At 39.5% G+C, this 27,768-nt stretch overlaps 1 protein-coding gene across 1 annotated transcript in view; it reads right to left on the bottom strand.

Annotated features, from left to right (window-relative positions):
* SPG11 (SPG11 vesicle trafficking associated, spatacsin) overlaps positions 1-27,768 on the bottom strand; it is an 83,010-nt gene that overhangs the window by 40,961 nt on the left and 14,281 nt on the right. Inside the window, exons 10-24 of the mRNA XM_075007162.1 lie at positions 25,454-25,632; positions 25,045-25,221; positions 22,184-22,255; positions 21,338-21,465; positions 19,416-19,591; positions 18,028-18,238; positions 17,320-17,523; positions 16,014-16,120; positions 14,536-14,681; positions 11,278-11,439; positions 9,461-9,527; positions 7,227-7,392; positions 4,753-4,958; positions 3,883-3,991; positions 3,036-3,195 (exon numbers count right to left, since the gene is read on the bottom strand). Coding sequence (XP_074863263.1) covers positions 3,036-3,195; positions 3,883-3,991; positions 4,753-4,958; positions 7,227-7,392; positions 9,461-9,527; positions 11,278-11,439; positions 14,536-14,681; positions 16,014-16,120; positions 17,320-17,523; positions 18,028-18,238; positions 19,416-19,591; positions 21,338-21,465; positions 22,184-22,255; positions 25,045-25,221; positions 25,454-25,632 — 2,270 coding nt within the window. The remainder of the gene's footprint in view (positions 1-3,035; positions 3,196-3,882; positions 3,992-4,752; positions 4,959-7,226; positions 7,393-9,460; positions 9,528-11,277; positions 11,440-14,535; positions 14,682-16,013; positions 16,121-17,319; positions 17,524-18,027; positions 18,239-19,415; positions 19,592-21,337; positions 21,466-22,183; positions 22,256-25,044; positions 25,222-25,453; positions 25,633-27,768) is intronic.

Below are 27,768 nucleotides of genomic sequence, written 5' to 3'. Positions count from 1 at the left end.
ACCCTTATAATCTAGGCTGTACATAGCAGGGGACGGGGAAAGAAAGGAAGGGAAAAAAGTGGATGACGGTTGTAGGATCAACAGATGAAGCAAGTTAAGTAGAGTGTGTCCCATTCCTGAGAACATAAAAGGTGGCAAAATTGTCCTTGTAATGCATAAGATAGTAAAGATCTCTGTTAAAGCCTAATTTAAATGTGTCAAATTTGCAAATGAATTCCTATTTAGATGTCTCCCTCTGTAATTTTGCAGTAAAATTCTTTTATAGAAGACTGCCTACTTATAAATCCATTACTGAATATCCAGGGAGGGTAAAGTGTTCCCTTGTAGGTTTGTGTGTATTCCAATTCCTGATGTCAAATTTATGTTCATTCATCCTGTAGTGCAAATACCTTGCGGTTTGTCCAATGTACGTGGAAGAAGGACAATGCTGGCACATACCACATTAGTGGATGTGTAGGTGTACGAGCTCCTGTTGGTGTGGCTGATGTGGTTAGGTCGTGTGACGGTGTTCTGTACAAAGATACGTGGACGGAGTCGGCAACAGGGTTTGTTGCAGGGATAGTTACATAAAACATGCTTTCAGCCCCAGTGCCATCTCTGGCATTGATGGTATATTATGGAAAGGAATTTTTCAGTAAGTTGTTTCCTGGGTTTATTTGCAGGTGACGGCATACTGACATTTTTTTCTATTTTGAAGACATTCAGGTGGGATTTTCGAAAAAGGCTAGATTAAGCTCCCTACTAGCAACAGGATTTGAGAACTTAGCTCTCTTAGATGTCTTTGAAAATTCCAGCCTAGGATTGTTTGTATAAAAGACAACTACAGGTACTTGGGAAAAGATACTTTAGAGCAGGGGTCAGCCACCTTTCCAAGACAGAGTGCTGAAATTTGACCTTTTGACCTTTAAGTACGGTCTGAGTACCAGTGATATTTTTTAAAGTCACCAATAGTCCTATTTACAACAACTTCTTTAATAAATAAATTAATGTGCAGAGCTTTACCATTCAGGTGGTAGTTGACAGCAACAGCTGGTCCTTTGGTAGCATGGCTTTGAGAAAGCTCCCAGCTGCATGGGGGAGGAGGAACAGAGCTAAGCTCCTGCCCTGCTTTACAGGCTCATTGTGCCAGATGTGTTCTCATCTCATCAATTTCAATGGAAGTTACCTACGATAGTTCTTATTACACGTGGGCTGCTACAGCAACACTGCAGAATGTACATCATGTAGAATGGGTAAAAATTCTACTGTAAGTATGCATCTTCTGCATCTAATAATTATTCAGGCTATATCCCTTTAACCTCACCCATTACTATGCTGACTGTACAAATGAAAGTAAAATTAGGTATGTGTACATATTTCAAAACTTGGATTTTATTTTAAACTATACCGTAGTTAGTGTATGTGGGGTTCACATCTGTTTCTTAGAAGGGAGACTGTCTTCTAGAGAAGCTCTTTAGCTTAACAAAAACAAATTCTAATCTCGACTTTTTCTAGGTCTCATTTAATGACTGCTCACGTATTTGTACAAGACTTTTCCTGCATCAGAATATATTGCTACAAATGGAAGCAGAAAGCTTAAGATGCTCTCCCAAAACATACATACTTTCACCCCCACAACACCATTAACTAATCATTCGCAAAACAAAATATTTATTTTATTAACACCAATGAGACTGTTGTGTGGGCCCTTTTGAATTGCTGGGGAAACTGACCTCTTTATCTCTACCAGTTAGCAGGTTCCAATACGGAATCCAACACAGAATTAGTAACAAGCATTTAATTTTTAAGAATGAACTAAACCTAAAAAATTCCAAGATGAACATACCATACCCCTAAGTAAAACTACAACATAATTGGCTGTGTCTACACTACAAAAATAACTTCAAAGTAGAGCATCTACACACACCCTACTTGAAAGTTAAACTTCAAAGTAGGGCACTTCCCGGAAATGGAGTAAGGACTTCGAAGTTGGGCTCCCTACTTCGAAGTTCACGTTGAAGTAAGGGAATAATGTGTGTAGACTCTCTGCTGGCTACTTCAATGTAACACACCCAATTAAGTCTCATTTTGACAGGTATTCCTGCATCATGATCACCTCAAAGGACACTCAAAAATGTCACTTACGTAGAACCTAGCCTTGGGAATGGAGATTGTTCCAACTCTGAAATGTTCAAAACTCTGAATAAAACGTTGTTCTTTCCAAGGTTTACAACAAAACATTGACTTAATACAAATTTGAAACTTTCCTAAGCATAAGAATGCTAATTTTAACCATCTTACTTCAAGTGAAACAAGCACAGAAACAGTCTCCTTAATTTCTTAATTTTTAAAGCTTTCCCCTTTTTAAAGTAGCTTACGTTTAACAGAGTTCTGCACACCACTTGCTTTTATCTATTTATTTGTCTCTGCAGCTGCCTGATTGCGTACTTCTGGTTCCCAATGGAGTGTGTGGTTGACTGGTCAATGCATAACTCTGATGCTCAACTGTACCTACTACTGACAGACATTAACTCCGCATGTTAATATAATTAAAAGACTAGAAGAAAAACATCTATTTAACCAAATTTGTTCCTGTACATTTGACAGCACATTGTGAAGACTATACACAATCTCAGCTGTAGAGCCAGCTGCCATATTTCATGTCAGCTTTTAACACAGCACGAGACAGGACAAAGAAAAATATTGTGCTAAAAGCACAGAAATGTGATTGTAAAACAAAAAGAAATGATGTGAAGACTCATAGGCAGTTTAAGAGCCTGAATCAATTTCTAACATCATGGGGGCACGGCAGAATGCTGTTAACAAAAGTGCCGTGTCCTATCAACATACTGTCAACACAATGCATTTCTAATGTGGACCCTTAAGTTTTGTCAACAAAACTCTCTAGTGTACACATAGCCAAAGATTGAACTCACAACCCTGGGTTTACAAGGCCAAGGCCAATGCTCTAACCTCTAAACCATTCCCCCCTCCCCATTAATAATGCTTGTTGTTTAGAACATCTCATCGTTTTTAAATTTTACACAGCAGCTCACCTCATCTAGTTGGTAGCTGTACATCTGGGTCTGGATGATAAACTGCAGCCAGTCATTGGATCGAGCACATTCCTTTAGGTAAGATGTGCTCAGTTTGATGTCATGGAGCTTACAGAACTGCATGACCAAAGACCACTGTCTTCTAGTGTCACTGGATGTTCTGTATAGAAAAAGAATTTACTTTAAAAAAAAGCCCATTTTCAACTATTTAAGTAGTAACTGTCCTTTCATCTTCATGTATTAAACGAACAAAAGCAGGCAGGTCTTCCAAATTGTAAGGAAACAAGGTGTTTTTCCTGAAATTTCAGCAAGGAATGGATCAGACTGAATCGAGGGGGCCTACCCCTACATTCTTTGCCCATCCAAATTCCCAGTTTTCACAACAGTTTTGCCTTTACAAGGAATTCCCGACAGGTCTTTGCATGCAACATAGGGAAGGGAAGTTAATGCATAGTGTTGACTGGTCTGAAGAGGTGGATCTGTCCCACGAAAGCTCACCTAATAAACTATTTTGCTAGTCTTTAAAGTGCTACTTGACTGCTTTTTGTTTTGATAGTGTATAGACTAGCACGGCTTACTCTCTGTTACTAAGCAACACTATGCATTAACTTCCCTTCCCTATGTTGCATGCAGACAGAGGCCTAATGTATTAGATATATAAAGAGGACTTATTTCTTACCTCCAACATGAGCAACACATGTTTCCACACAGTTTATGTTTACTGCACTTGCCAGGCAAAGTAGCTATCTCTATGACATGGGGTAATGTCTGACCACAAAGAGTGTAAAATTCAGTGCTTTGTATCAGTTGACCACTATGAAGAACGTTAGAAGTGAAGTTCACTCACTTTTTTATTTCTTGATGTTCAATTTTATCCCAAAAAGCTTCTTCCAAGGAGATAAGCAGTTCTGCTGCTGCTGTTTTATCACCATCCACCAACTTTGTTAGCTTTTCAGCTATTTTAAAAATTTAAAATAATATTACTGAGGACCCGTTTCCACACTGAAGGAAATTTTCAAAAGTGCTTAGGTAAATTCCTCTGTGTGCCTCCATCACTTTTGAAAATTACAGTTAGACTCTTAATACAGGCACTTTTGAAAAATATGTCCTGTATTTAAACAAACATACTTTGAAAAGCTTTATCACTTTTTATCACTTAAAAAAAGTTACATAACCCCCAAAAACAGTAAGCTTTCCCAAATGAAGGGCAAATCTTCTTCATAGGGAACCGTGGTTAAAAATCTGCCTCTCTTAATTTAAGTTCTTCCTAGAAAAATTCTTACATTCAAGTTCAAATATCTGATTTCTAGATAGTTTACAGAATGAATGCAGCAAGGAAGGAGAAATTTGGCATTTTTCATCTAACCATTTTATATTACTATATTAAACAAAAACTGACTAATATTTTTGGAACAGCAATTAATCTATGGCATGCCTGTGGGTAGCAAATATCTAACATCTGTTTCCATGAGCCATGTAGTCTATTCCAGTTACAGCTTCCCTTTATTAGTAGCTTACATCTGGATTAACCAGGGGATTACCCCACTCCACCAGTGAAAACTGGGCAGGTAAGAACAGAAAAGCTCTTAACTCCTTAAAGGAAGGGGGCTCTTCCCACACTTTCTGAGGATTATTCAGGCGGAGCACCATAACCAACTTCATCATATACTATTTCATATTGCTCAATAATGATAAAATATGCAAAAGTATACTCTACCTAAGAACTCTCTTATTAAATTGTGTTGAGACTCTTCACTTCTAGACTTGAAGCTCCAAATTATATTTGCAACTTTTATATCAACCCGCAGTTTAAGGCTATCAAGACCAAGTAACTCTAGAAAACAAATACATGCTGCTCCTATTGAAGGTACATAAAAGAAAGAAAGAGCTAGAGCATAGGCTTCATTCCCTGCTTGCTGAATCCTAAAACAAAAGGAGATGTTAAAGTTAGTACACTACAAGTTATCACAAATTTCAAAATTCAATAATTGACCATGTAAACTTATACGTACAATTGCTAAAAAGTGGAATAAGTTCAAATGTGCTGGAAATAAGTTAATTATCTACAACAAATCTGTATCAGAATCTAGTGAAGAGAATAAAGCATCTCACATGAATAAGTGTTAAAAGTCCATACCTTGAATTTGCACTTTGTTTCAATAAGCTTTAATCACTAAAGCCAAAGAAAAGTTTCCTATAATTTAGAAAATAATTCTGATATGCAGGTAATGTTATAAATGAATGAGAGCATGCTCAGAAATGCACAGAACACTCCTGTTGAATACTGAAATATACTTTATTTTAAACACGGAGTGATAAAAGTTTAATTAGTGTGGGTAGCCAGATGGGGTGAGATTTTTCTTGTAGGTACAATATTTAGAGGCTACAGGCCTTCTTATGGTCATTATATGGTCCTATATATACACACATGTACATTAATTTATTTATGCTTATCTACATCACCATAGTTATGAGCATAATTATGTAGGACACTTGGAGGCCATAAGACTATAAGAAAAATCTCATCCTCTATTTAAGGAAACCACTTTGACGCTTCTTTGACCCTACTTACATGAAATGCAACAACATAATTACTTTGGTGTTCTAATCTAGAAAATGGAGTGACTGCAATACTTTCCCGCAACGAACAGGGAGTCATATGTTACTGTCCAACACAGAACTGGCATTTCCAAAAGCAAAGAAAAAGGTATGATTTAAATGTTAGAACTTTAAAGCATTAACTGTCTAGAAAGCCTTTTAAACTAGCCAGTGGGTAACAGAGTAGGAATTAATACCTGTCATGGGACAGGCTTGTCTTTGATTTACATAAATTAAAATGGCACAATCAAAGGTAGGACTGAATAGCATTACTTTCCTATCAATCGCACACAAGGTCATCTTATTAAAAAATGACCTGCATAAAATTTCCATGTCTAAAAGTATGCTCTCTTTACAGAGAAAAGATGCTGCTTCTTTGAACTTTCTCCCAGAGATATTACTGTTTCTGTTCTGACACCAGGGAGAATAAGGCTCTAGATCCTTGTATCATAAAAAGAGAGGAGAAATGAATGTTGTTACATTCTCAAAGCCCCATCTACACTGAAAGTGACAAAATCAAATTAGACACACTTCCATCTGAAGATGTGCAATAACCTACTAATGTTAGAAGCTACAACAAAAACTAGTATACCAAAATAGATCAGAGAAGAAATATAATCTACTCCCCTAGTGTGTTTCATCTGCACAGATGACACAATCCCCTGCATGCATGTTATTTCCCTCTGATAGTTAAGTTCCTTTTTTGCTTATGTTTCACACAGCAATAGAAAAGTCACTACATGAAAAATGGGACATGATTATTTTAAAATAAAATGCAACATGGAGACCTAAAGATAGGTGTAATAAGTAACTACTTTTAACTTTTCAAGTTTACTAGATTTCAGACATTTAGTATGAAAAGGATGCATTCATACAAACAAAATAAAGACCAAAAAAGGAAACAAATGCAACTTTTCCTTTTGGTTCGGCTAATGTAATTTAAGGCTGATTTCTTATTTGCGTGCCAGGTATTAGGATTACATTAACTAATTTCTATAAATTAAAAGCAAGATTAAATTTACACTTGATTATGTTTTCTTTAGTTTAAATAAGGTGATTAGCGTGAACAAAAGGATACACAGAAAAAAGGGAAAAAGTAACAGCTGTTTTCCCTTTATCCAATGTTAGTTTTCAAGTCGAGGCCCAATCCTGCAATTTATGAGCGTTCACTCAGATAAAACAGATTTGGCATGTTTGTAAGGACATCAAATGTCCTTTGTTTCTAAGACCGGACTTTATATATCAACTATATACCCAACAACCTATTAAGCTAAAGGAAATTCCTTCTACATCCTGCCCTGGTATACTAATTTAAACACTCTCTATCCTGATTTACTTACATAAAGCTATTTTCAAAAATCAACTTCCTTGGGGCTAAAACTACCACACACTCACCTTCCATCATCACCGTTTTTGTTGTTGTTTTTAAAATGATTTTTGTAGTGAATTTCTACATGTGATGCAAAATAAACAACATTTCATAATCCAAACCTGAGAGTATCTCTAGCAAGACATTCCTGCTTTTCATTTTAATTTTTTTCCAAGCACAATTTTATATATTTACATGGCAATTATTGATTTTTAAATACTCACAGCTGCTTTGGGGATTTGCTCTTTACTAACTGCTGGACCAAGAAGGTACCAAAAGCAAATGATGGGCGTCCATGGTGTAAGTAGTAGGAAAAATCCAGTCGTTCCATTATGGCATATTTGTTTACCAAATCAGGAGACGAGAAATGAGGGAGGTCACTTGAGATGTCTGAAAAGAACAACAGTGTCTCTTAATTACAAACATTTCATTAAAAATTGGAAGATGTCTCTCTCCTACTCAACTTCTAAGGAAAAGGAAAACAAATACCACACTAGATCTACTTTAAATTATTACACTTCCCAGTACAACTCAAATTCTAATTCTGGGTCCAGTACAGCTGGAATTTTGACATTGTTTTTTTATTTAAGTTATCATGGGCAAGCCAATTAAGTAAACTTGAACAAGTAGGTTCTCGCTATCCTAGGGAACACATTACTTAGCTATCTCACAGCAGATTTGTAAAGATTATTTTATAAAACATCTACTGAAGAAAAAGCTCCACAAATCATCAGATTTTTCCCATTCCATCTTGCAGAACCTAAGTGCTGTAGCCACACCCAATAACACTACTGTGATCAATCATTTCAAAACAAAAAGATTTAGTAAAATATAAGATCTTTTAATGCAAAGGAATACCCATTGAACAGAGTAATTTATAGGGCAATTCTACTGCAAAAAAAGGAACAGATTCACTTGAAATTTTATTATATGAGATGCTGTAGGAGAAACGTTGTCAACCAAAATTGTTAAGTGCTCTAATATGGGTATACCACTGAAGACAAACAGAACACATCACTGGATGCACAGACACACAAAGGCTTGGACCTCCTAAATGGAAGCTCCACTCCAACTGCTTGTTCAGAACTTCAGGGCACTTACAGCTGAATGGTCATTAGCTGGCTCTTAAACAGGGAAGGAGGGAGCCCAATTAAACAGGGGCTTGACAGCTAAACTGTTTTTGAGGGGGATGACACAGCTGTGTTCTTGTAAGCCTAGGCATTCCCTCTAGGAATAAGAAACAGAAGGGTCATAGATGCTGGAACTAGGGATGCTACAGCACCCCTTGGCTTGCAGTGGTTCCTGTTATATTCAGGGTTTACAGTTTGTTTCAATGGCTCTAAGCACCCCCACTGTACAAATTACTTCAGTGCCCCTGTAGAAGGCTATTGAAAGCCAGTGTTGTAGTTATGCACGCTCTACTCAAATTAAAGTTTAGTGGTTTTTCGAACCCAGGGTTAGAGCTGAAGTCAACTGGTGGCTAGGGAAGAGATCCAGAAAAACTTTAAAACAGAGTCAGGGAAAGCAGCTAGGATATGCACAGGCAAATGTCCTGTGAGTGAAGTGAGAAAAGTAAAAAGGCTGTACTAGCACTTTAGAGAACTGGCGTTGAAAAAGGTACGTGCCAGGAAGTGCAAATTGTGACCAGTGTTCCCTCTCATTTTTTATGCCCATAAGTGGAATGGTTTTTATTATGAGCATCAGTAGGGAGGTAATATGGCACCATAATAAAAGTCATTCTGCACATGAACAATATGCAGTAAGGGTGGGGCTGAGGGCTGGCACACAGGAAGGGGCTCAGAGCTGGGGCAGACTGCTGGAGTGCAGGAGGGTGAAGGCTCTGGTTGAATGTACAGGCTCTAGGGTAGGGCTGGGTATCAGCAGTTTGGTTACAGGGGGAGGGATCTGTCTGGGATGCAGATGCTAAAGTGGGGATGAGGATGAAGGGTGTTTGGTGCACATTGCCCTGGGGAGAGAGGACTCCCTGCAGCCCTCTCTCACCACAGCTGCTCAGGGCCAGGCGAGAGGTGCCTTTCTACTACCCCAGCAGATCCAAGGGGTATGGCCAGTGGAGGGTGCCTGTCTTTCAACCAGGGCAGATCCAGGTTAGGTTAGGTAGGGATTAGGGAAAAGGGGGGACTACCGCTAGCCGCAGCAGCTCTGGGACAGCTCTATGGAAGGGCAAACTGGAAGGGTACCCCTCCCCGGCTGCTCTGACTTGGGACCAGCAGGAAGAGATACCTCTCCCCTGACCACAGCATCTCTGAGATTTGGGGAGAGGCATCTCTCTCCCAGCTGCAACCTTGAGCCCCTATGCATGGCTTCAAGGGAGTGCTTGGGACTTAACAGCTAGCTGTGGAGCCTTGCAACTTAGAAAGAACTTAGACTGTGATATGCACTGAAAAGTACTAAGTTTGCAGCCTAAACCACAAATATTTTATATTTGAAAATTAATTACCTGCTGTGGCAAGAGTATTTGATGACTGCCAGCCAAATAATTTAGTAGGTTCAAAGGGCGCTAATGACTGAAAAATTTAAAACAAAATATATTCAGAGAAATCGTTAAAAGCAACATGATATCAAAACACAACTAGACCAAAAATATGTCAGGTGGCCACAACAGCTGATAGTGAAGTGCCTGCACATGCTACAGTAACAATCTCAGACAACTTTCTGGGAAGCTCCTATTTTTATCTGCAAAAACAATGAGAAGTCCTGTGGCACCCGGCAGACTAAAAGATTTTTTTGGAGCACAAGCTTTTGTGGTCAAAGACGCACTTTGTCACATGCATCTAACAAAGTGGGTCTTTGCCCACGAAAGCATATGCTCCAAAAAAATCTTTTAGTCTATAAAGGTACCACAGGACTTCCAATTGTTTTTGTGGATACAGACTAATGCAGCTACCCCTCTCATACTCTTTTCAACAGATATGGGATCCATCTGCACCTGTAGCTTAAAGCAGACACTTAACTGGGAAAGAATGTATGTAAATGCTTTGCTGAATGGTGGCCTTAGTGCGGCTAATACTCTTCTAGGTTGTTACTAGTTCAGGAGACTATGCCCAGCTATTAAGGGGTCATTTCATCGCTTGCCTAACATAAGCCAAAGACACCTACCAACAAACGGCTTTCCTTAGACTGTTTTCGCCCACCCATTCTTTCTAGGTCTTGCTCTCCTTCCTCCCCCACTTGATTTAAAAATAACTCATTGTCAGTGATAACTGGTAACCTGTTATTGAACACACTAAGAACATTACATTCATGACAGCCTACAGTTGCCAGCTCTCACTGGAGCCTGGGGTTGCCGCATAAGTGCCTAAATATTGATTTAGGAGCTTTCCTTCAGACACCAACTGGTTAAGGTTCAGACTGTTTAGGCTCGTCTTATAAATTAAAACTAAATGACTGAAAATGGCACAACAGGGGTCTCATGTTATTATCTTACTGAATTTCATGCCAATGTTGGCCTAAAGTCTGAGTCCTATCCCAGGATATGCACAGAGTAACATATAATAGTACATTATTCTACATTTAGTTGTGGAATCAAGCCCGCCAGAGATACTGAAGAGCAGTGTCCGTAAGTGATTGGACTTGAGTCTTTACATACATTTAAAAATTATTTATAAAAATTACAATACAGTGATTTAAAACACAAGTTTCATAACTCTTGTTCTGATGAAGCATATACTTCATGCTGAAAGCAAAAAGAATTAACAGGAGCCTGAGGGTTCAATAAGCCCATTTAGTGGCACTAGAACCAACTCATTATTAGACACAGCTGAGGAAGAAATAAGTTGTGTTGGTACAGGGAGCTGGGAGACAGGAAGCTGGAAGCCTTGGGATCCTCTTTGCAGAAGGAACACTGGCAAAAATCTAGGAGAGATGCTGGAAACCCACAAGGGGAAATCACATGCTAGCTGGGCCTGGGACATGAAGTAAAGGGAAGGCCTTGATTCCTTCACCAACCACTGAAAAATATGGTGAAGGTCCCTGGAGATAAAAAATTTACGGACCACTAAGCCCAGAGTTGGCTGAAACCTGGTGTAGAATCAATAGTCTATTGTTTTGTTGGACTCTGTTACCCAAGATGGGCATGAGAGGAGAACTGTCTGCTATGCCACACCCAGACATATGGGGGTACCCCAGCTAGCATGTCACCCCTTAAACACTTGCCATAAATTGAGATGGGAACACACACTTTCAAACTGCCTGTAATTTATAGGGCAGAAACTTCTCTGAAATTTTGCAGCTTCTTTAACATTGCATTACATATACCTGCATAAGATGGTAGAGTGAGATATCAGATGGCAAAATTCCATGAGAAGTGGTCTGCGGAAAGAGAGCTGCTTTGAGTTTGGGATAAGGAGTTAATGCCATTTTTAATAGCTGTGGATCCACCTTCTTCAGGGGCTTTTCAGCATCTTCATTATGAAGAACCTCGATTGAAAGATAATAAGAACAGGGTATTTCACTAATAAAAAAGCGTGTAGATGGATATCATACCGCATTCCCTAAACTAAATCAATAGAAATATATTTAGTGGTTAAGAAACGCAAGACAGGGACCTGGGTGTTGAATTTGTTGCAAAACTTGCATGATTTACAGTCCAGAAAAATATCCCAGGATATCCCTAAGAATTATGGTATAAACTCCTCTTTCAGCAATAACAGCACTATTATATACTGGCAAACAACTAAACTATGTTAAATGAAGTAACATCAAATACGTTTAATAAAATGATCTTAACCATGCTTATATTTTAAGTCTTTACAAAACAATAAAACCAATAAGCACAACATTTTCTATGCCACAATTCTTAATTTGACAACGGAAAAGCAGAAGCTGAATCCCACCAATTCAGAGCAAAATAGCACACCAGTAAAGTTATACATACGCCCACTAACTGTTTAATCAAAGCACAGTCTTTGAACTACAAAGTGAGAGGTTTGGACTGTTGGAGTTGAAAGTTTTAATCTCTTTTAAACTATGAATTTTAAGCTTAACAAGGTAGCAGTGTAAGGTAACATTAACACTTATTGATATTATTGTGATTAAGTTTTTTTAATTGAATATATGCCTCCTGTTTTAGAGTTTAGTGAATTTAGTAAGTAAGAAAGAGACAGTCTGGTATTGTGTCTATGTGAATAAGATTACAGGATGATGTTGAAGGCTGATGCCTTTGCTTTGCTTTTCTCTGAGGCTGTTTGCACACATGCCACTTTCTCAGAAAGCAGCATGCTAATAAACAGCCCAAAATATGCTAATGAGCCATGGATGCAAATTCCCTCTCTCTCATTAGCACAAGGGCATGTGATTTGGAGTCCAGAACACACCCCCACCAGGGGCCACATGTCTATATATCTTCCAGACTCCAAACCATGTGACCTTATGCTAATGAGGCACAGGAAATTTGCATCTGTGCCTCATTAGCATATTTCGGGCTGTTTATTAATATGCCACTTTCAGAGAAAGTGGCATGTGTAGAAAGAAGCTGAGAGTCCTTGTAAGAATTGTTTGCATGTGAAAGTGGTATGTCTGTGTTCAGATAAGGTGTGAAGGTTATACCTAGAGCCAGATGGCCAAGGAAGGAGGGGCGAAGCGTGGGTGAAGACAGACTTCAAGGCGTCAGAGAAGGAGCATCAGTACATAACCCCAGTTGAGAAGTGATTGGATTGGCAGACTGACAACTCTAAAGCATGGAGCAGGCACTCCTAAGGATAAATCGATTACAGGATGAGCCTTTTGGAGATGTTTTGAGAAAAACTGGTATCAAAAGATAACATACGCGTCACAGACTGACACAGCGAACCTCAATGGAGGAAAGGATTATAAAAGCAGGGTGCTTTGCCATGGGACTTTGGGTCCGTCTTGCCACCAACTCCAGGAGACCGTTGGATCACAACCGACAAGGCCCTGCCCCCCCTCTGTGATCAGTCTAACTGGCCACTAGATTGATCCAGGCTCTAGACTGCTAACTATAACATCGTTTCGCAGGACTGTGTGCATGGTGTGTGTGTGTGCGCGTGTCTGAAAAGCATATGCAAATGTTCTATTCTGAATAAATGTGGCGTACTGTCTTTTCCCCTATAAAAGATCTTGTGTACTTCCTTTAAAGCATAAGAGGACTACATGAAACAAAGGGCAACTACTTTAACACTTGCAAAAAAGCTTTTCTATGACAAAGGATAAGTATAGAAAAAACCCTGCTAATATCTATTGATTACAGCCACTTTTTAAAAAGTATAGGAAAAAAGTGTACATACAAATTCTACCACCTCTGGAGCCAACCCTAATGGTTTCTGTGTTCCATTTTTATCTTTGCCTAAAACTATTACCATTTTAAAAAGATACTCAACTCCTCATTTGCATTATTTTGAAGCTTAAAGTAATCTTTAATCAATTTTTCAATATTTAGTGAAACATACTAGTCCAAAACAGCCTCACCTCTGTGAAAGGAAGTTACACGGTTGTATTTTTGTATTTCTTTGTATTGAGTTGAGACAACATCCCATTTTGTTTCTATAATCTATGTAAAAAGAGGCTAGGACTATCCCATTGCATCACTCTGCAGCCTAAACATCTGACTCAATGGCTACGCCTACACGTGCCCCAAACTTCGAAACGGCCACGCAAATGGCCATTTCGAAGTTTACTAATGAAGCGCTGAAATGCATATTCAGCGCTTCACTAGCACGCGGGCGGCCGCGGCACTTCGAAATTGACGCGCCTCGCCGCCGCGCGTCTCGTCCAGACGGGGCTCCTTTTCGAAAGGACGCCGCCTACTTCGAAGTCCCCTTATTCCTATCAGCTCATGGGAATAAGGGGACTTCGAAGTAGGCGGCGTCCTTTCGAAAAGGAGCCCCGTCTGGACGAGACGCGCGGCGGCGAGGCGCGTCAATTTCGAAGTGCCGCGGCCGCCCGCGTGCTAGTGAAGCGCTGAATATGCATTTCAGCGCTTCATTAGTAAACTTCGAAATGGCCATTTGCGTGGCCGTTTCGAAGTTTGGGGCACATGTAGACACGGCCAATATGACATAACAGAAGCAGTTACAATAGGGGCAAGCAAAATATGGCTCACAGGCCGGATCTGGCCCACCACCATCCTGCAGCTCACTGGGGTACTTGGGTAGGCTCCCTGCCTGCTGTGCCCCCACATGCTGCTGAAAGCAGCCAGCTGCAGGGCTGTCTCTCTCTGCAATACAAGCCCTGGGGAGGCCCTGCACGCCCTGGAGTGGTTCCTCATCAAAATTTATTGCCCACCTCTGAGTTACAAGCATGGTTGAGAGTATCACCAGATTCAACCATAACTTGGATTTGTGGTCTGGTATTGTGCAATCTGAGTTCTTATTTTGACTTTACAAATTATACCCGCATGCTGTACAGCTCTATTTTCAGATTTTTTTTTTTTTTTTTTTTTTAAAACACACGTGAATTCATACATTACATGCACATTACAGCATGGATTTTCAGTTTCCAATTATAGCAGAAAGTTTCCAGAAACACTTGACATGTTATTTGTTATACATTAATTACCTGATCAATACCACCAGGTGCATACATTGTGGTTGCAAGTGCTAAAAGTGTATGTCCTTCCAACAGCATGCTGCTCACACTAGCTTGATTAGTGGGAATCAAGATCTGAGCATTTGCAAGACTAGCCTGAAAAATCATCTTTGGATCTGGAATAAGCGAAAAAAGTGAGATTTTTCTTTTCCCCCAAAAAATGTTAAATTATTCATATTTTAAAACTGAGTCAGGATTAAAAAAAAGTACACATATTTAAATATGTACAGATGGCACATGATATCGATGGCCAGACAGCATCCTAAAATCCCTCTTATGTATTGACAATGTTCCTATTGATCTTAGACAGGAATGAGGCCTATAAAAAGAGGATGGGATTCAGGTTGCATTCCTTTACAATGCATTATAACTCAATTCTTTATCCTACAGCATACATGTTTCCTGAAATAAATACAGTAAACTCTCTCATATTCTGCCGCCCCCAGACCACGAGGTTGCTGGATAATAGAAAGGTGTACCCAGCAATGCATAACGCTACAGAAAAACAAGATAATATATTAAGGACCAACAAAAGTGTATGCAGATAACTTTATTTACTAACATAGTATTGTACATTGTAAACTTATACTGTATTTGCTGTATGTATTCATATTTACTTTCACTCTACTGTACTTACAGAAAATGTAACTAAAATTTACTTATGGCTAAAAAATTGGTTATTTAAGAGATCCAGATGATAGAATGCTGGATATGAAAGAGTTTACTGTATAAGCTTCATTCAAGGGTTATTTGTTGAGCAATGAAGACATACTTGGCTCTATAAAAGATGGATGGGATTTTCAGATGTGTCTAAATGACTTAAGAGTACAAGTCCCTTTGACTTTTAAATGACATTAATTAAAAACCATCCTGGGCAGGGGCATATGTAACCTAAGACACTGACAAGCCAGGGAATACCAGAAGACCAAGAGGAGATGTTATGTGTAAACATCTTTCTGTACGTTTTTTTCTCTTCACACTTTCACTAATGATACCGCCAACTGAAGTTAAACACAAGGGCTATGGTTACACTAGCGAGCTTGCCAACAAAATGCCAGCTTCATAACAAAAGTCAGCACTTTTGCTGGCAGCATTCTGCCTCTCACCCATGAGGTATGATGCTATTGACATATTCTGCCAACAAGAAAGTTGTATGGACACTTTGGGGGCCTTCTCTCAACCGACAGGGCATCCAGAACAATGGCCAGCTCTGTCTGCCGTGCTTCCCAGTGCCTCTCTTGTGGAGAGAGTGGCCAGGCAGTCTGGGTGCTCCTTCGACAGAGCAGAGCACTCCTCTGATTGGCTTTTCTGTGTGGCTGCACTCTGTCGACAGAAATTTTGTCTCAAAAACTCTTCCGACAGCGACTTCTGTCGATAGATTGTTGTATGCAACCGTAGCCAAGGAGTTTATCCGAGGAATGTTGAAGGAATGAAAGGTGGGATCCTACCTTTTGGGCTACTGGCAACCCCTCGACACTGCACTAGAAATTCAAACCAGGGGTGAGCTTCATGTAATTCCTTTTTATCCAAAATAGGACAATTCGAAGGAGTTAAACTGAAAACAAGACAAGAACAGCAGCATAATGAAAACAAAAAATGCATTAATAAAAAGCAGCAACATACAACCACCATTCTCTTTGAACAGTTATAATGTTGCACTTGTGTCAAGTACTTCTAAAAGAATTAAATACACGTACTCTCTCACTTGTTTCAGCAACTACTGCCGCTATGGCTATGCCTAGTCTTAGAGCAGGGGTGTAATTCCCAGCTTGAGGAGACATGCCTGCATGAACTCTCATCAAGGTGGCATACTGAAAACAGAACATAGCCACAGTAGTGTGAGCAGCAGGAAAAAGTTAGCTGCTCCAGGACATGCCCATCTGAGACAAGAGGTGCTTATTTGGAGCAGCACTCATGGCTCAAGCCATTGTAACTAACAAAGTGTTAAACCTCCCAACTCAAAAAGAGTAGATATGCCCTAACAAAAAGTGTGGGGAATTCTCGTTCTGCTAGGACAGGGGAGAATAGTAAGCTCAATGACTACAGTCTGTTATCAAACTGCTATTTACTCTTTAGCCAGAGAGACTGGGTGGGTGGGGGAAAATGGTTCTTAAAGCAAATACATTTTCTTTTCTCCCAGAACCATAACTAGTTCAGATTTAGAAGTAATCTTGCAATGAATTTAGCAGTCAGCAGGTGTCAAGATTCAGCCATACCTCAGTTTGATCCAGACAGGCTGATGTTTATAACAACAATTATAGCACTAACTCACTATAAATACCAAATTATTTAAATCATTGCTCTTTTTCAAAGGATCACAATTACAATAATTTTCCTTAAATCCCCAAAATGGGATGAAAACGCTTGCCATTAAGGATGACACAAAGGAAACTTCAGCATCAGATGGAAGAGGAACTCAGGAAGTGATAGTGATAGTCTGAGCTCAGTGTTAAATTCTAGATTACATATGAGAGCATAAATCCTGATTACGACAAGCCATTTCAGTGCAAGTTGTAGGACAAGGCTGCAGTTCAAAGCATATAGTAACCCCCTCTCTCCAAACTTTTCACCGAATCAACACTGTCTTGACTCCAAACCTCTTTAAACAGTACTCCCCAAACAGCAAGAACCTCAGTTGCACTGGAAAATTCTCACTGCCAACTATTTAAATTGTGTTTTGAGAGATTCCATTTTTATAAAGTTTGGCAAATAAAACCTTTTTTCACACTGATGTATGAATCCAAGTACTTGTACCTGTAATAGTCTAAATAGGTGTATAACAGATGTTGCAGACTACGTTCTAAACAGTACAGGATGAAATGGGTATGGAAATCCAAACCATTCGAGGCATTGTATTTTGGAACAGGATGTGGATTTTGCATCACTCCTCCACTGTGAGCCAATCTTAGGAGGAGACATTGAAAATCTTCTTGCTCAGATAGGACAAAAATTCCATTTCTACCAAGAGAAAATACACACTTTTAAATTAAGGGGTTGCCTCAGCAGAAGTTGTCTTAACTGAATGGCTAAGTAAGAGGTCTTCTATGACACTGAATTATTTTATTGCAGAAGTGAATATAACATCCAAACTACATTTCCTTACGCTCCACATATTAACATGGCTTCAACTGCTGGAGTTTACTTTGAAAAAGTGAGAGAGAAATAAACATTACACTTATGGATTTATGGTAGCTAAAATAAGTAGTAGAGATGTAACTGTTGTGCAGAAGAGCTAAGGATCAATCATACATTTTCTTATGACCATAAGACAGATTACATTTAGCAGTTTTGGGCATGCAAAGAATCCAGGACTGGGCCTGCAATTTGCAAAGGCTTAAATCTACTTAAATAAAAATTCAGCATGATTAAAAATAAATCTAAGATTTCACATGCAAACATTTCTACAGCAGATTCACGTTCTCCAGAAAACAAACTTGGTATTAACGTAGTGAGGACACATACCTAGCCATCTTGTCTAATATTTCATTTCTCATGTAGCTACTGCATAATGTATTTTGGTCAACAATATCTGGTGTCAGAGAAGGCCAGTTAGTCATTTGAAATGAGGTATGACTATGTGGCTGTGATTCTGCAATCCATGAGGAAATGTTAAGCCAGTCATGCTGGGATGTCAAATAAATCCAAAGAACCTCAGGATTACAGGACTTCAATTCTGTGTTAACAGAAAAACACACACACACACACACAGAGAAATTGAGGGTAACAGTGAAATTCTTCATAGTTATGTATGTGTATCTTGTGAATGGATACATAGTTTATTCTTTTGTTAATAGAATGCTGAATTGAATATATTGTCATAACTAGTTAGAGGTTTATGATGGAAAAACAAAATGCTAATATAATAAACTTTCTGGAACAAAAATCATCATTCAAGTAATTCATAATATAACATTCTTTCAAGAAGTCCTTTTAAGCTAGTCCCTTTCCTCACTTCTGACAGTGCCAGAGGATAGACTGATCTTCTCGCCCACATTCTGAAGGCTGGTTCAGATGACTGTCACAATCTATCTGAATTTTGTCTCCCAAAACACAAGTTAACATTTCCTTATAATGGAACTGCAAAAATAAAGTGAATTTGACTCTGTGACAGGGTGGGCAAGATCCAGGCCCCTCGGTTAGATCTGGCTCACCAAACCTTTGAGCTCACCTGTAGCTTGCCCCCCTGGGACCCTTATTCAGAGAGCAGACCCATGCTGTTCAAAGCAGCTGGCTGCTCCATGGGCCTCTCTGGGCTGCAACCCAGAGGGAGAATGGTTGAGGAAGCCTTCCTGGGGGTCCTGCTGGCCTTAAGCCCCTTTGGAAAGCACCTCTCAGCCAGAATCTGCATCTGACACCCCATACCTTCCTACACCAATATCTCCCTGCCCCAGCTCACCACTCAAATGCTCCACAACCCCTTCCAGTCCACCACACAGATCACAACCCCTTCCCAGACCCTGCACTCCCTCTTCAAAGCCACAGTCTTCTCCTGCACCCTTACCCCATCACAGAACTTGCACCCCAATCCACTACCCCAGGTCTCAACACCCACTTCACCCAAACACCCTCTCGGATCCTACACCCCGACCCCCTGTCCCAAGCTCTCTGCTGCATTCAACTTCTACCCCACACCCCCTCCATAGAAAAGTGAAGCCCTTGACCACTTACCAAAGTTTTGGAACAGCCCCTGCATCAAAAGTTTTGCCCACCTCTACCCTATAAGCCTCCTTTTTGCTCATCCTGAACTCTCTGCATCTATGCTTACCAGTCAAAATGCAACTTACTGCAACAAAACCACCTTTAGTTTTTAATGTTCAATTTCTTTGACTACTTCATACTGGAAGACTTGCCTTCATGTGATCTTTTGGGAAGAAGAATCATTTCTTGGATATGCTGATCCCACCACTGACCCCAGTTTAGCATAATTCTGTATTCCCTGTTGTGTATCTGATGTTTGTCACTAGTCAAGAATGTATCCAAAACATCAGTGTGACTTGGAGCTTGTTCCTTTCTCCAGTTCCTGAAACTGACAGGAATACTTAGCCATTAAGATATTCACTGAAAACTTCTTACAAATTGTAATTTACAGTACTGATAAATTTAACAAATTAATTAACAGTGTTGCTTGTAACTTTTAGTGATGCCTTGTAAGTGATGATAGAAATCCGAATGTAACAGAAAATTTCACACAGGAAAAAGCAGCACCACCCACTTCAGTTTTGTGAATCTCATTCTCCATGTCCTTTGCTTCAATTAAAAATGCTCAAAATATTTTGTTCAACCAAAAATGAAGACACTGACTCTTTCAATTTGCCAAAAATTTAGTTCTGGTTCATACTTAACTGCACAATTTTTAAACTTTAAAAGAGTCAGTTATTCACACTAAATTAACTCTAGAAAAGGATACAGCATGTGAATCCAACATTGGCAGGGCACCTGTAATCTGTACTAGCTGTGGCCTCACCTCTCCTGTGTGTGCTGCAAACAGCAGTTTTGCAGATAAGTGGAGAACCACTGGTTTTAATACAAGACAAAGATAGATAAATATTTCACAACACACAGCAACATTGATTAAATGTTACAGCTTACAGAATTCTCATTAGAATCCTACAAAGTCAGCGAATTCATCTCCCTACCAGTGCAGGACTCTTCCATAGGGTAGTTACTGGTCATGCCTAAACCCACAGAAGTAAAGTAACTAAATGCCAAAATAGCTTTTTTTTTTTTTTAAATTAACTGCCATTTATTGTACCTCAAGCAGTAAATTCAAAAAATGTCATAAGGTAAGGAATGTATCTTGCTGACCTTAATGCGGTCATTTTAGTTTCATGTACCATAACATTTGATCATCAGAGACAGATTTTCTAATGATTTAATTGCTTGCATGACTTCCTCTCTGAATGTTCTTCCATTTATCAACATTCTTCTTGAACTGCAGACACCAGAACTAGATTCAGCAGCGGTCCCATCAGTTCCAAACAGAGGTAAATTAACTTCTTTACTCCTACACAAGATTCTTATTTTTGCATCCAAGGACCACATGAGTCTTTTTCTTTGTCTCTACCAGCAACATAAGCCACTGTTTTATTTACATAAAAATATGACAAAAATGCCTCCATGAAGTTGACAGTAAAAAATAAAATTTTTTCAGTTGCCAAAACTATGAAGGAATCAGACAATTATTTAATGACAGTAAATGCTGAGATACCAAACAAAGCTTTACAAACCACTAAAATATAAACTCTCAGCATCATCTCAAAATACACACACAGAAAGTATCCTTAAATCAACAAATCAGTCCTATTTTTACTATTCAGTTGCTAGTACATTTGTAACAAGCTTAGTTCACTGGATTTGGACTCTAATAAGTTCTCTGGAAAAGGAACGAATGCTGGTTATCTGTAAATTTTGATTATGGTAAATGGAAATATTTTTCTTTGGTTTATGTTTACAGTGAAATCAAGATTTACTGATAACTACACATTAAAAAATTTGTATCCTTCCAAGACCCAGTAATAGACCCAGATTAATCTGCAAAGACTTTACAATAAAAAGTAACATGCCCATGCAAAAAGTAATCAGCTCTGAGCTTTTTAAAGCATTTTATGCTGGGTGCCAGACACCCCATTACACTGTAGCTGCAGAATTACAGAAATCCACATTTATTAGCACAGCAAAACCTATGGTACACAAGTCTCAAATTGCCATCTTTCTTAGCATATGTAAAGCTGCTTCAATGCATTTAAGATAAAAGGCAGTTAAATAATGTTACCTGGAAAGAGGCTGAATCTCTTTATTGTCTTGAAAGGATCCTGAATAAAAGTTTTCAACCTGATGCACAAAGTCTATCACTGCCTTCTCTTTTTCAGAAAAATAGTTTTCTTCTTGCAATACTTTCACCTTAGAATAAAATTAACACACTACATTTGACCATAAACACATTTCACAAATTATTGTCATGAAATAAAAATAATTTAATCTTTTTGCTGACTTCTTTGATAATCGAACATGAAGATGTAAGTGATCTGCCGGAAGGGGATCTGTAGATCTATGAGTGCAGTGTGTAACAAACTGTAGGTGAAATCCTGGCCTCACTGAAGCCAATAAGAGAGATGACACAGCAACTTCAGTGGGGTCAGAATTTCATCCTGTGGATAAAGTCATTTAAAAATAGACAAACGACAAGATAAATTGTCACTTCACCCATTTTTTTCTTCAACTGCAGATATTTTTAAAAAATGACAACAATTCTTGACAAATCTAAGATGCGTGCTTGGTTACAGGTGCACAATAGAGTTTGTAAAAGATGGGTTTTGGAATAGTGAAGAGCAGTGTTCCATGTAAGCTGTGCACTTGTGCAGCCAGCCAATCGGGAGAAATCCAAATGCTGCACAGCTGATTAGCACAACACACACAGCTAGGATTTATATTCCTATTGTTGGTGTACATTCCAACATGCCTCTGTGCACAAACATTTTTTCCCACACGTAGAGAGAAAAAAATGGAACAGATTAGAGGGAACATTGGTAAAGAGTGTTGTATTCCACATATGGATGTACAAAATGTGCACTATTCTGTGCCAACAGTGCAAATCAGAGAAGCTTTTTTCTTCACTTACCAGCAAGTTGCATACATTTTTATCGAGAGTGTAGAAACATATCTTGTGCAACTGCTCTTTCACATCAAAACCCTATTAAAAAAAAAACAGATTTCCAATGCAGATCTCACAGAGTAATGCAAATTCTACAGGCACAGGTAGTTTTCACTATTCAAAACAGAGCATGCTATTATCTTTCATAAGCACACCACCTTCATTATGTGCATGGCAGTATCTCTCTCCACAGACCAGGAGAGAGAAAATGCAGTACAGTAAACCCTTGAGAAGTGCAATTTCGATTTGCGCTTAACTCGCATTAACTTAAGCACAAACCAAAACTGCCCATTTCCCACCCCCAGCTCGGGAGCCTGGTGGGCACACAGCTGCTTGCAGCATGATTTCTTCCAGCTGGGGGAACCCACACTGCAAGCAGCTGTATACCCCTCAGCTGGGAGAAGCTAGGGGCCGCATGGCTGCCCCCCCACTTCTCCCAATTGCCCATTCCCCCAGCCAGGGGAATTCCAGGGATCTCCCCAACCTCCTCCCAATTTATGAGAAATTTGATTTGCCCGGACACTGCCCAGGAGTACTGTGCTTCCATTCCCCAAGTCTGGATATAGTCAACAGAACACACTGCAAACGCCCTGGGGCCTGTTTGATCCCTTTTGTCCATTTGGATATAAAATTTTAACTCAGCACTTAGAAAATGCATACCTCTATATATACGAAGAATGGGTATCTATACAGAGAGTGTGTCTGTCTGTCTGTCGGTGCTACACTTGTTCAAGAACTCCTCTTAAACCATAAGAGCTACAACCACAAAATTTGGTGTACAGTTTCCTCTCAACCAAACCCTGACCTTGGTTTAAGTTAAGATATGCCTGGAAAGTGGGAAACTCCTGACATCTCAGGATTTTCCAGAACACAGAAAGGGAGGGGAATAGACAGGAGGGATGCAATACTGAGAGGGACCACTGGGAGCAGCTGCTTAAGGGCTGGGGCTCTGACATCTTGCCTGCCACAAAGGCCAGGCAAGTATCTTCCCTGCTCCAAAGCCAGAGCCTGCCTCCTACATCCCCACAGAGAGCCCAAAGGCCACAGAGGAGACTGGACGTGGGGCAGCCCCTAGAAACTCCCCCCAGCCAGACAGCCTTGCCCTAACTTCAACAAACTACAGATCATTGGGAAGCGGTGTCTACAGGAGGGAGAGGCAGCACCAAGAGCCTGGCCCTCCCCCTGCCAGACAGCCTGCAGGGGGTACTGGAGGTGGGAGAAAACCCTTGGAACCTTGCTGCCCACCAAGACAACCTGCAAGCCACAGGGAGACGGGGGAGCCAGTTAAAGAGCTGAGCAATGCCAGGTACGTCTGATAGTACTGAACATAAAACTTAAGGTGATAAGCAGAGAAATTTCTTATACAATAAAATTCTGTTGGCACCTTCTCTCACTAACATGTAATGACGCCTCACATACACACATTGTGTAATATGGAGAAAGGACACTGTGCTGGACACATCTGGACATGAGAAAAGTTCTTCCAATGATGGAGAAACATCCCAGCAACCAATAATTATTATTAAGACAACACCCTTACCTTAAGGTAAATTAACAGATCAATTATATGTCTAAGTCTTCATTTAGAGAAAAACTAATTGGTTACAAATTATATTTCAGTCATTTACAGAGCCCTGCAAATCTGCTGGCATCTACATCTGCAGATGTCAATGTGGACATCCATGGCTCATTTCTGTACATATGGGTGTAAATGAAGATACTTTTTTTTTTAAATCTAGAAGCCTGGTAGTTTGCAGATATCCATTTTAGATCTGCAGGTATCCACATCTGCAGATGTCAGTGTGGCTATCCACAGCTCATTTTTGTGGATTCAAATTTTGTATCTGTGCAGGGTTCCAGTCACCAGAATACAAGGGAAAGGGGAAGAATGGAGAGACGGAATGGAAAAAAGTTGTTCAAGAAAATTATCAGGTACCAATGTTTTATTTTGCTATACAACTTCTGTCTTCATTCATCATAAAAGTAAAGAGAAATGAAAAGCAGAGTTTCAATTACCACAATAGCATAATAATTAGATATGGAAAATGTTCCCATTGAGAGCAAGAGCATTATAATTTAAGGAGTAATGTGGGAACCATTCTGTCACAAAAGGCCAATTTGACTATCAAAGATTTCTGTGGGAACCTGTTATTTTGACAAAATTTTATATGGGTAGAAAAAAAAATCAAAACCAATTTTTTCAATAAGGAAGAAACAGAATGTTTTATTTTTTTCTGTTCTAAATGAATTCATTTAGAATTCTTATATATTTCATATTATATAACATAAAATAAAAATTATCAACAATGGATCATCTCCGAATCCCACAGGTGGAATTGCATTACCCATTAATAACAAATGAGACGAGAAGCTATGCAACAGAAAGACAATGAAGACACCTCGCCAATGTAAACATGGTTAAACTGCATTGGAACAATCACCTGCTATGGACAGCACTCTCTAATCTCTTCCTAAAATGTCTTAGCTTGCTAAATGTCTATCCCTCCAAAGCCCATATGGAAACTATTAACAAGCCATTGTAACAACTCATTATTCAATTGAAAGAATTGTCCTTATATTCTTTCCTAACCATTTATCTGTAACATGTTAACAGCACATTACATAATAATTTTGAAGAAATGTTAGTGGACAATTTTTCCTAAAAATTATGTTCACTAGATTAAAATGTTGAAAATAAGCTTCATGTGATCATAACAGCTATTGAGAAGCAAAGGAAAGAAACTACTGCCTAACATGCATCTGTTTATTTCTTAGCCATAAAGAAATTCTTTCCTATTTATCAGTATTTAAAGTCACACATCGCTCACCATATTCCTTATGAGTTCTGAGGCCTCTTTGACATTGCCCTTTAGAAGACTGTCATAAACAAGTTCCAACCCTATTTGAATCAGCACTTGAAGACTCTGAGCAGGGTTGTGATTCACTTGAAAGAACGTCTGAGCCTCTGGTATTCTGTTGTTGAAAATGGCCTCAAAAACAACTTGCTATAATTAAACAAAAAAAATACAGATCTTTTAGGGTCTCCAAAAGACATTGCTATCTATGCTGCTTACAACTCTTGTGCTCTTCATTTTGAGCAATTATTTGCATAGCAAATATAAACAAATTTTATTGTATTTTTGCTCAATTTTTAAGTAGTTTGAATGTAACTCCACACTAATCATTTCTCCGAATACCTGGGAATTTAATATCCCCAAACTGATGATTTATTTTTACCTTTGGTGTGAGATGTTCCCACATTTGGCTTTGTTCTAGTCTGGGAATGTCTTCATCAAGATCACATCTCATATTTATAAGATTTATCTGCTTTCGAGGAAACTTTATCATAAATGTTCTAAGTTCAATAATGTAGGTAGTTAAAATATCCACACACTTCTGCAAGTACTCATTAAGTTCTGCAGAGGATAACAATGGGCCACTTTAATAAAAATAAAATGAACACTACAGCACTAACCCTTATAGCTCATTAAAGTTAAACATTTATCTCTGACCTCAATCCACACAGTGTCTAGACAAAGACCTCAAACTGTTTACAGAGAGCACCTCTGACATCACGGCTTGCCCAGACCCACTTGTATTGATTTGACATCAGGATGAGAGCCCTGATTTCTGACATTAAATTTATATTCAAGTTACCCTTAAAATATATAAAATGTTCTACTATAACATTCAAGTGCACTTACAATTAAGGCTATAATTTATTCATGGGTACTTTTACTAAGAGTTATGGACAGGTCTCAGGAAATAAAGTCACAGGCCCATGACCTGTTCAGTAAATATCCATAACTAAATCTCAGAGGCTGGTGGTGCGGGGAGGGGGATTAGTGGTGGGTTCGAATGGATGCTGCTGCTCTGGGAGGAGAAATGCAGGAACACAGGGTCCTGCTACAACTGCCAGTCTTGTTGGAGGGGAACAGTTGGGGACCATGAGGCTGTTGATGCCAGGCAGAGGAGGACTCAGGTGATACCAACTACTTCCAGACCAATACTGGAACAAGTAGCAGCTGGTGTGGCTGGACCCAAGGCCACCTGAGTTGCTCTGCTGGCCCTCAGGTCAAGCTGAACTGGCCACTGCAGATATAACAGGGATCCCTGGAAGTCACAGAATCCATGGCTTCTGTCAAAGACTCAGAGCCATACTTATCGTGCATAAAAACAAAAAAAGCAGTCTGCAGTAGCACTTTAAAGACTAACAAAATAATTTATTAGGTGACGAGCTTTTGTGGGACAGACCCACTTCTTCAGACCATAGCCATACCAGAACAAGAAGTGGGTCTGTCCCACAAAAGCTCGTCACCTAATAAATTATTTTGTTAGTCTTTAAACAGCTACCGCAGACTGCTTTTTTGTTTTGATAGTATATAGACTAGCACAGCTTTCTCTCTGTTATAGTGCATAAGACGGTTAAGTGACTGTCATGGCTCTGTACTACTTCATGGGGTCAGAGTTCAGTTTCTAGGTTATAATCTCTTTTCCTCTTTGTTGGCATGGACCACAGATGCGGCAGACAGCATCTGATGAAGCGGGTCTTTGCCCACGAAAGCTTACGCTCCAAAATATCTGTTAGTCTATAAGGTGCCACAAGACTACTTCTTGTTCTTGAAGCTACAGACTAACACAGCTACCTCTCTGACGCTGGAGATAGCAGTTCACCCTCAGAAGATGGGAGAGTGAGCCCAGGCGTAGGTCTAGGAGTATCTTTTTCTTTCTGAGGCCCCCACAACATACTACAAAAATGCCATAGCTCACATGTACCACAACAGTTTTTCTGTATGTCCAGTTGATTAAAAGCTGGTGTGGTGTTAGGAGGCAGCAAGCAGGGTAACTGTTCAGGGGCACACAACCTGCAGTGCTAAGTTACTTGGGTTTCAGAGTCAATCCCACCCAATGGGGCTTGAGCTTTGTCTTTCTTCCCTAAGCCCCAGCAACTCCAATGCTGGCCATACAAAACTCCTGTAGGTTTTGGCAGCAACAAAGGGTCCTGTGGCACGTTGCTGTTACAGATCCAGACTAACACGGCTACCCCTCCGATACTTGACACCATGTAGGTTTTGGCAGACACCCTGAAACCTGTTTCCAGACCCCTAGAGTCCCTGGGTGAGAACCACTGTGTTGGTCCACAACATTCACATGGGAGTAACATTTACAGGTTTTAAGCAATCTTATCTTGTTCTCTTTGGCTGGTAATATCATGACACCGGGCTTTAGCAGTGGGACTGTAACTTGGGGACTGAGGAAAGCATTCTACAGAGGAAGAAAGGTGCAGAAGAAACGTCATTTAATTGCTTTTTGGAATTCAGCCTTAACAGTTTACAGAGGTGTCAACTCTGGTCCCTTTAGAATCTGATCATATTATTTGTATACATTCAAATCTCCCAGTAACTTCCATGGGGGTTACACGTGAGTTAAGGCTGCATGATCAGACCCCTAATGTCCTCCCAAGTCCTAGAGCTTGGTCAGTTACATAAATTATTGCAGCTGATGTGTGTAGCTTATTCAGCCTAAATTCATCTCTCTGTAAATGTGATCTC

The sequence above is a fragment of the Carettochelys insculpta genome, chromosome 12 (assembly GCF_033958435.1).
Source record: "Carettochelys insculpta isolate YL-2023 chromosome 12, ASM3395843v1, whole genome shotgun sequence".
Taxonomy (NCBI): domain Eukaryota; kingdom Metazoa; phylum Chordata; order Testudines; family Carettochelyidae; genus Carettochelys; species Carettochelys insculpta.
Note: the sequence above shows the minus strand (reverse complement) of the source record. Positions and strands in the feature narration are given on the sequence as shown.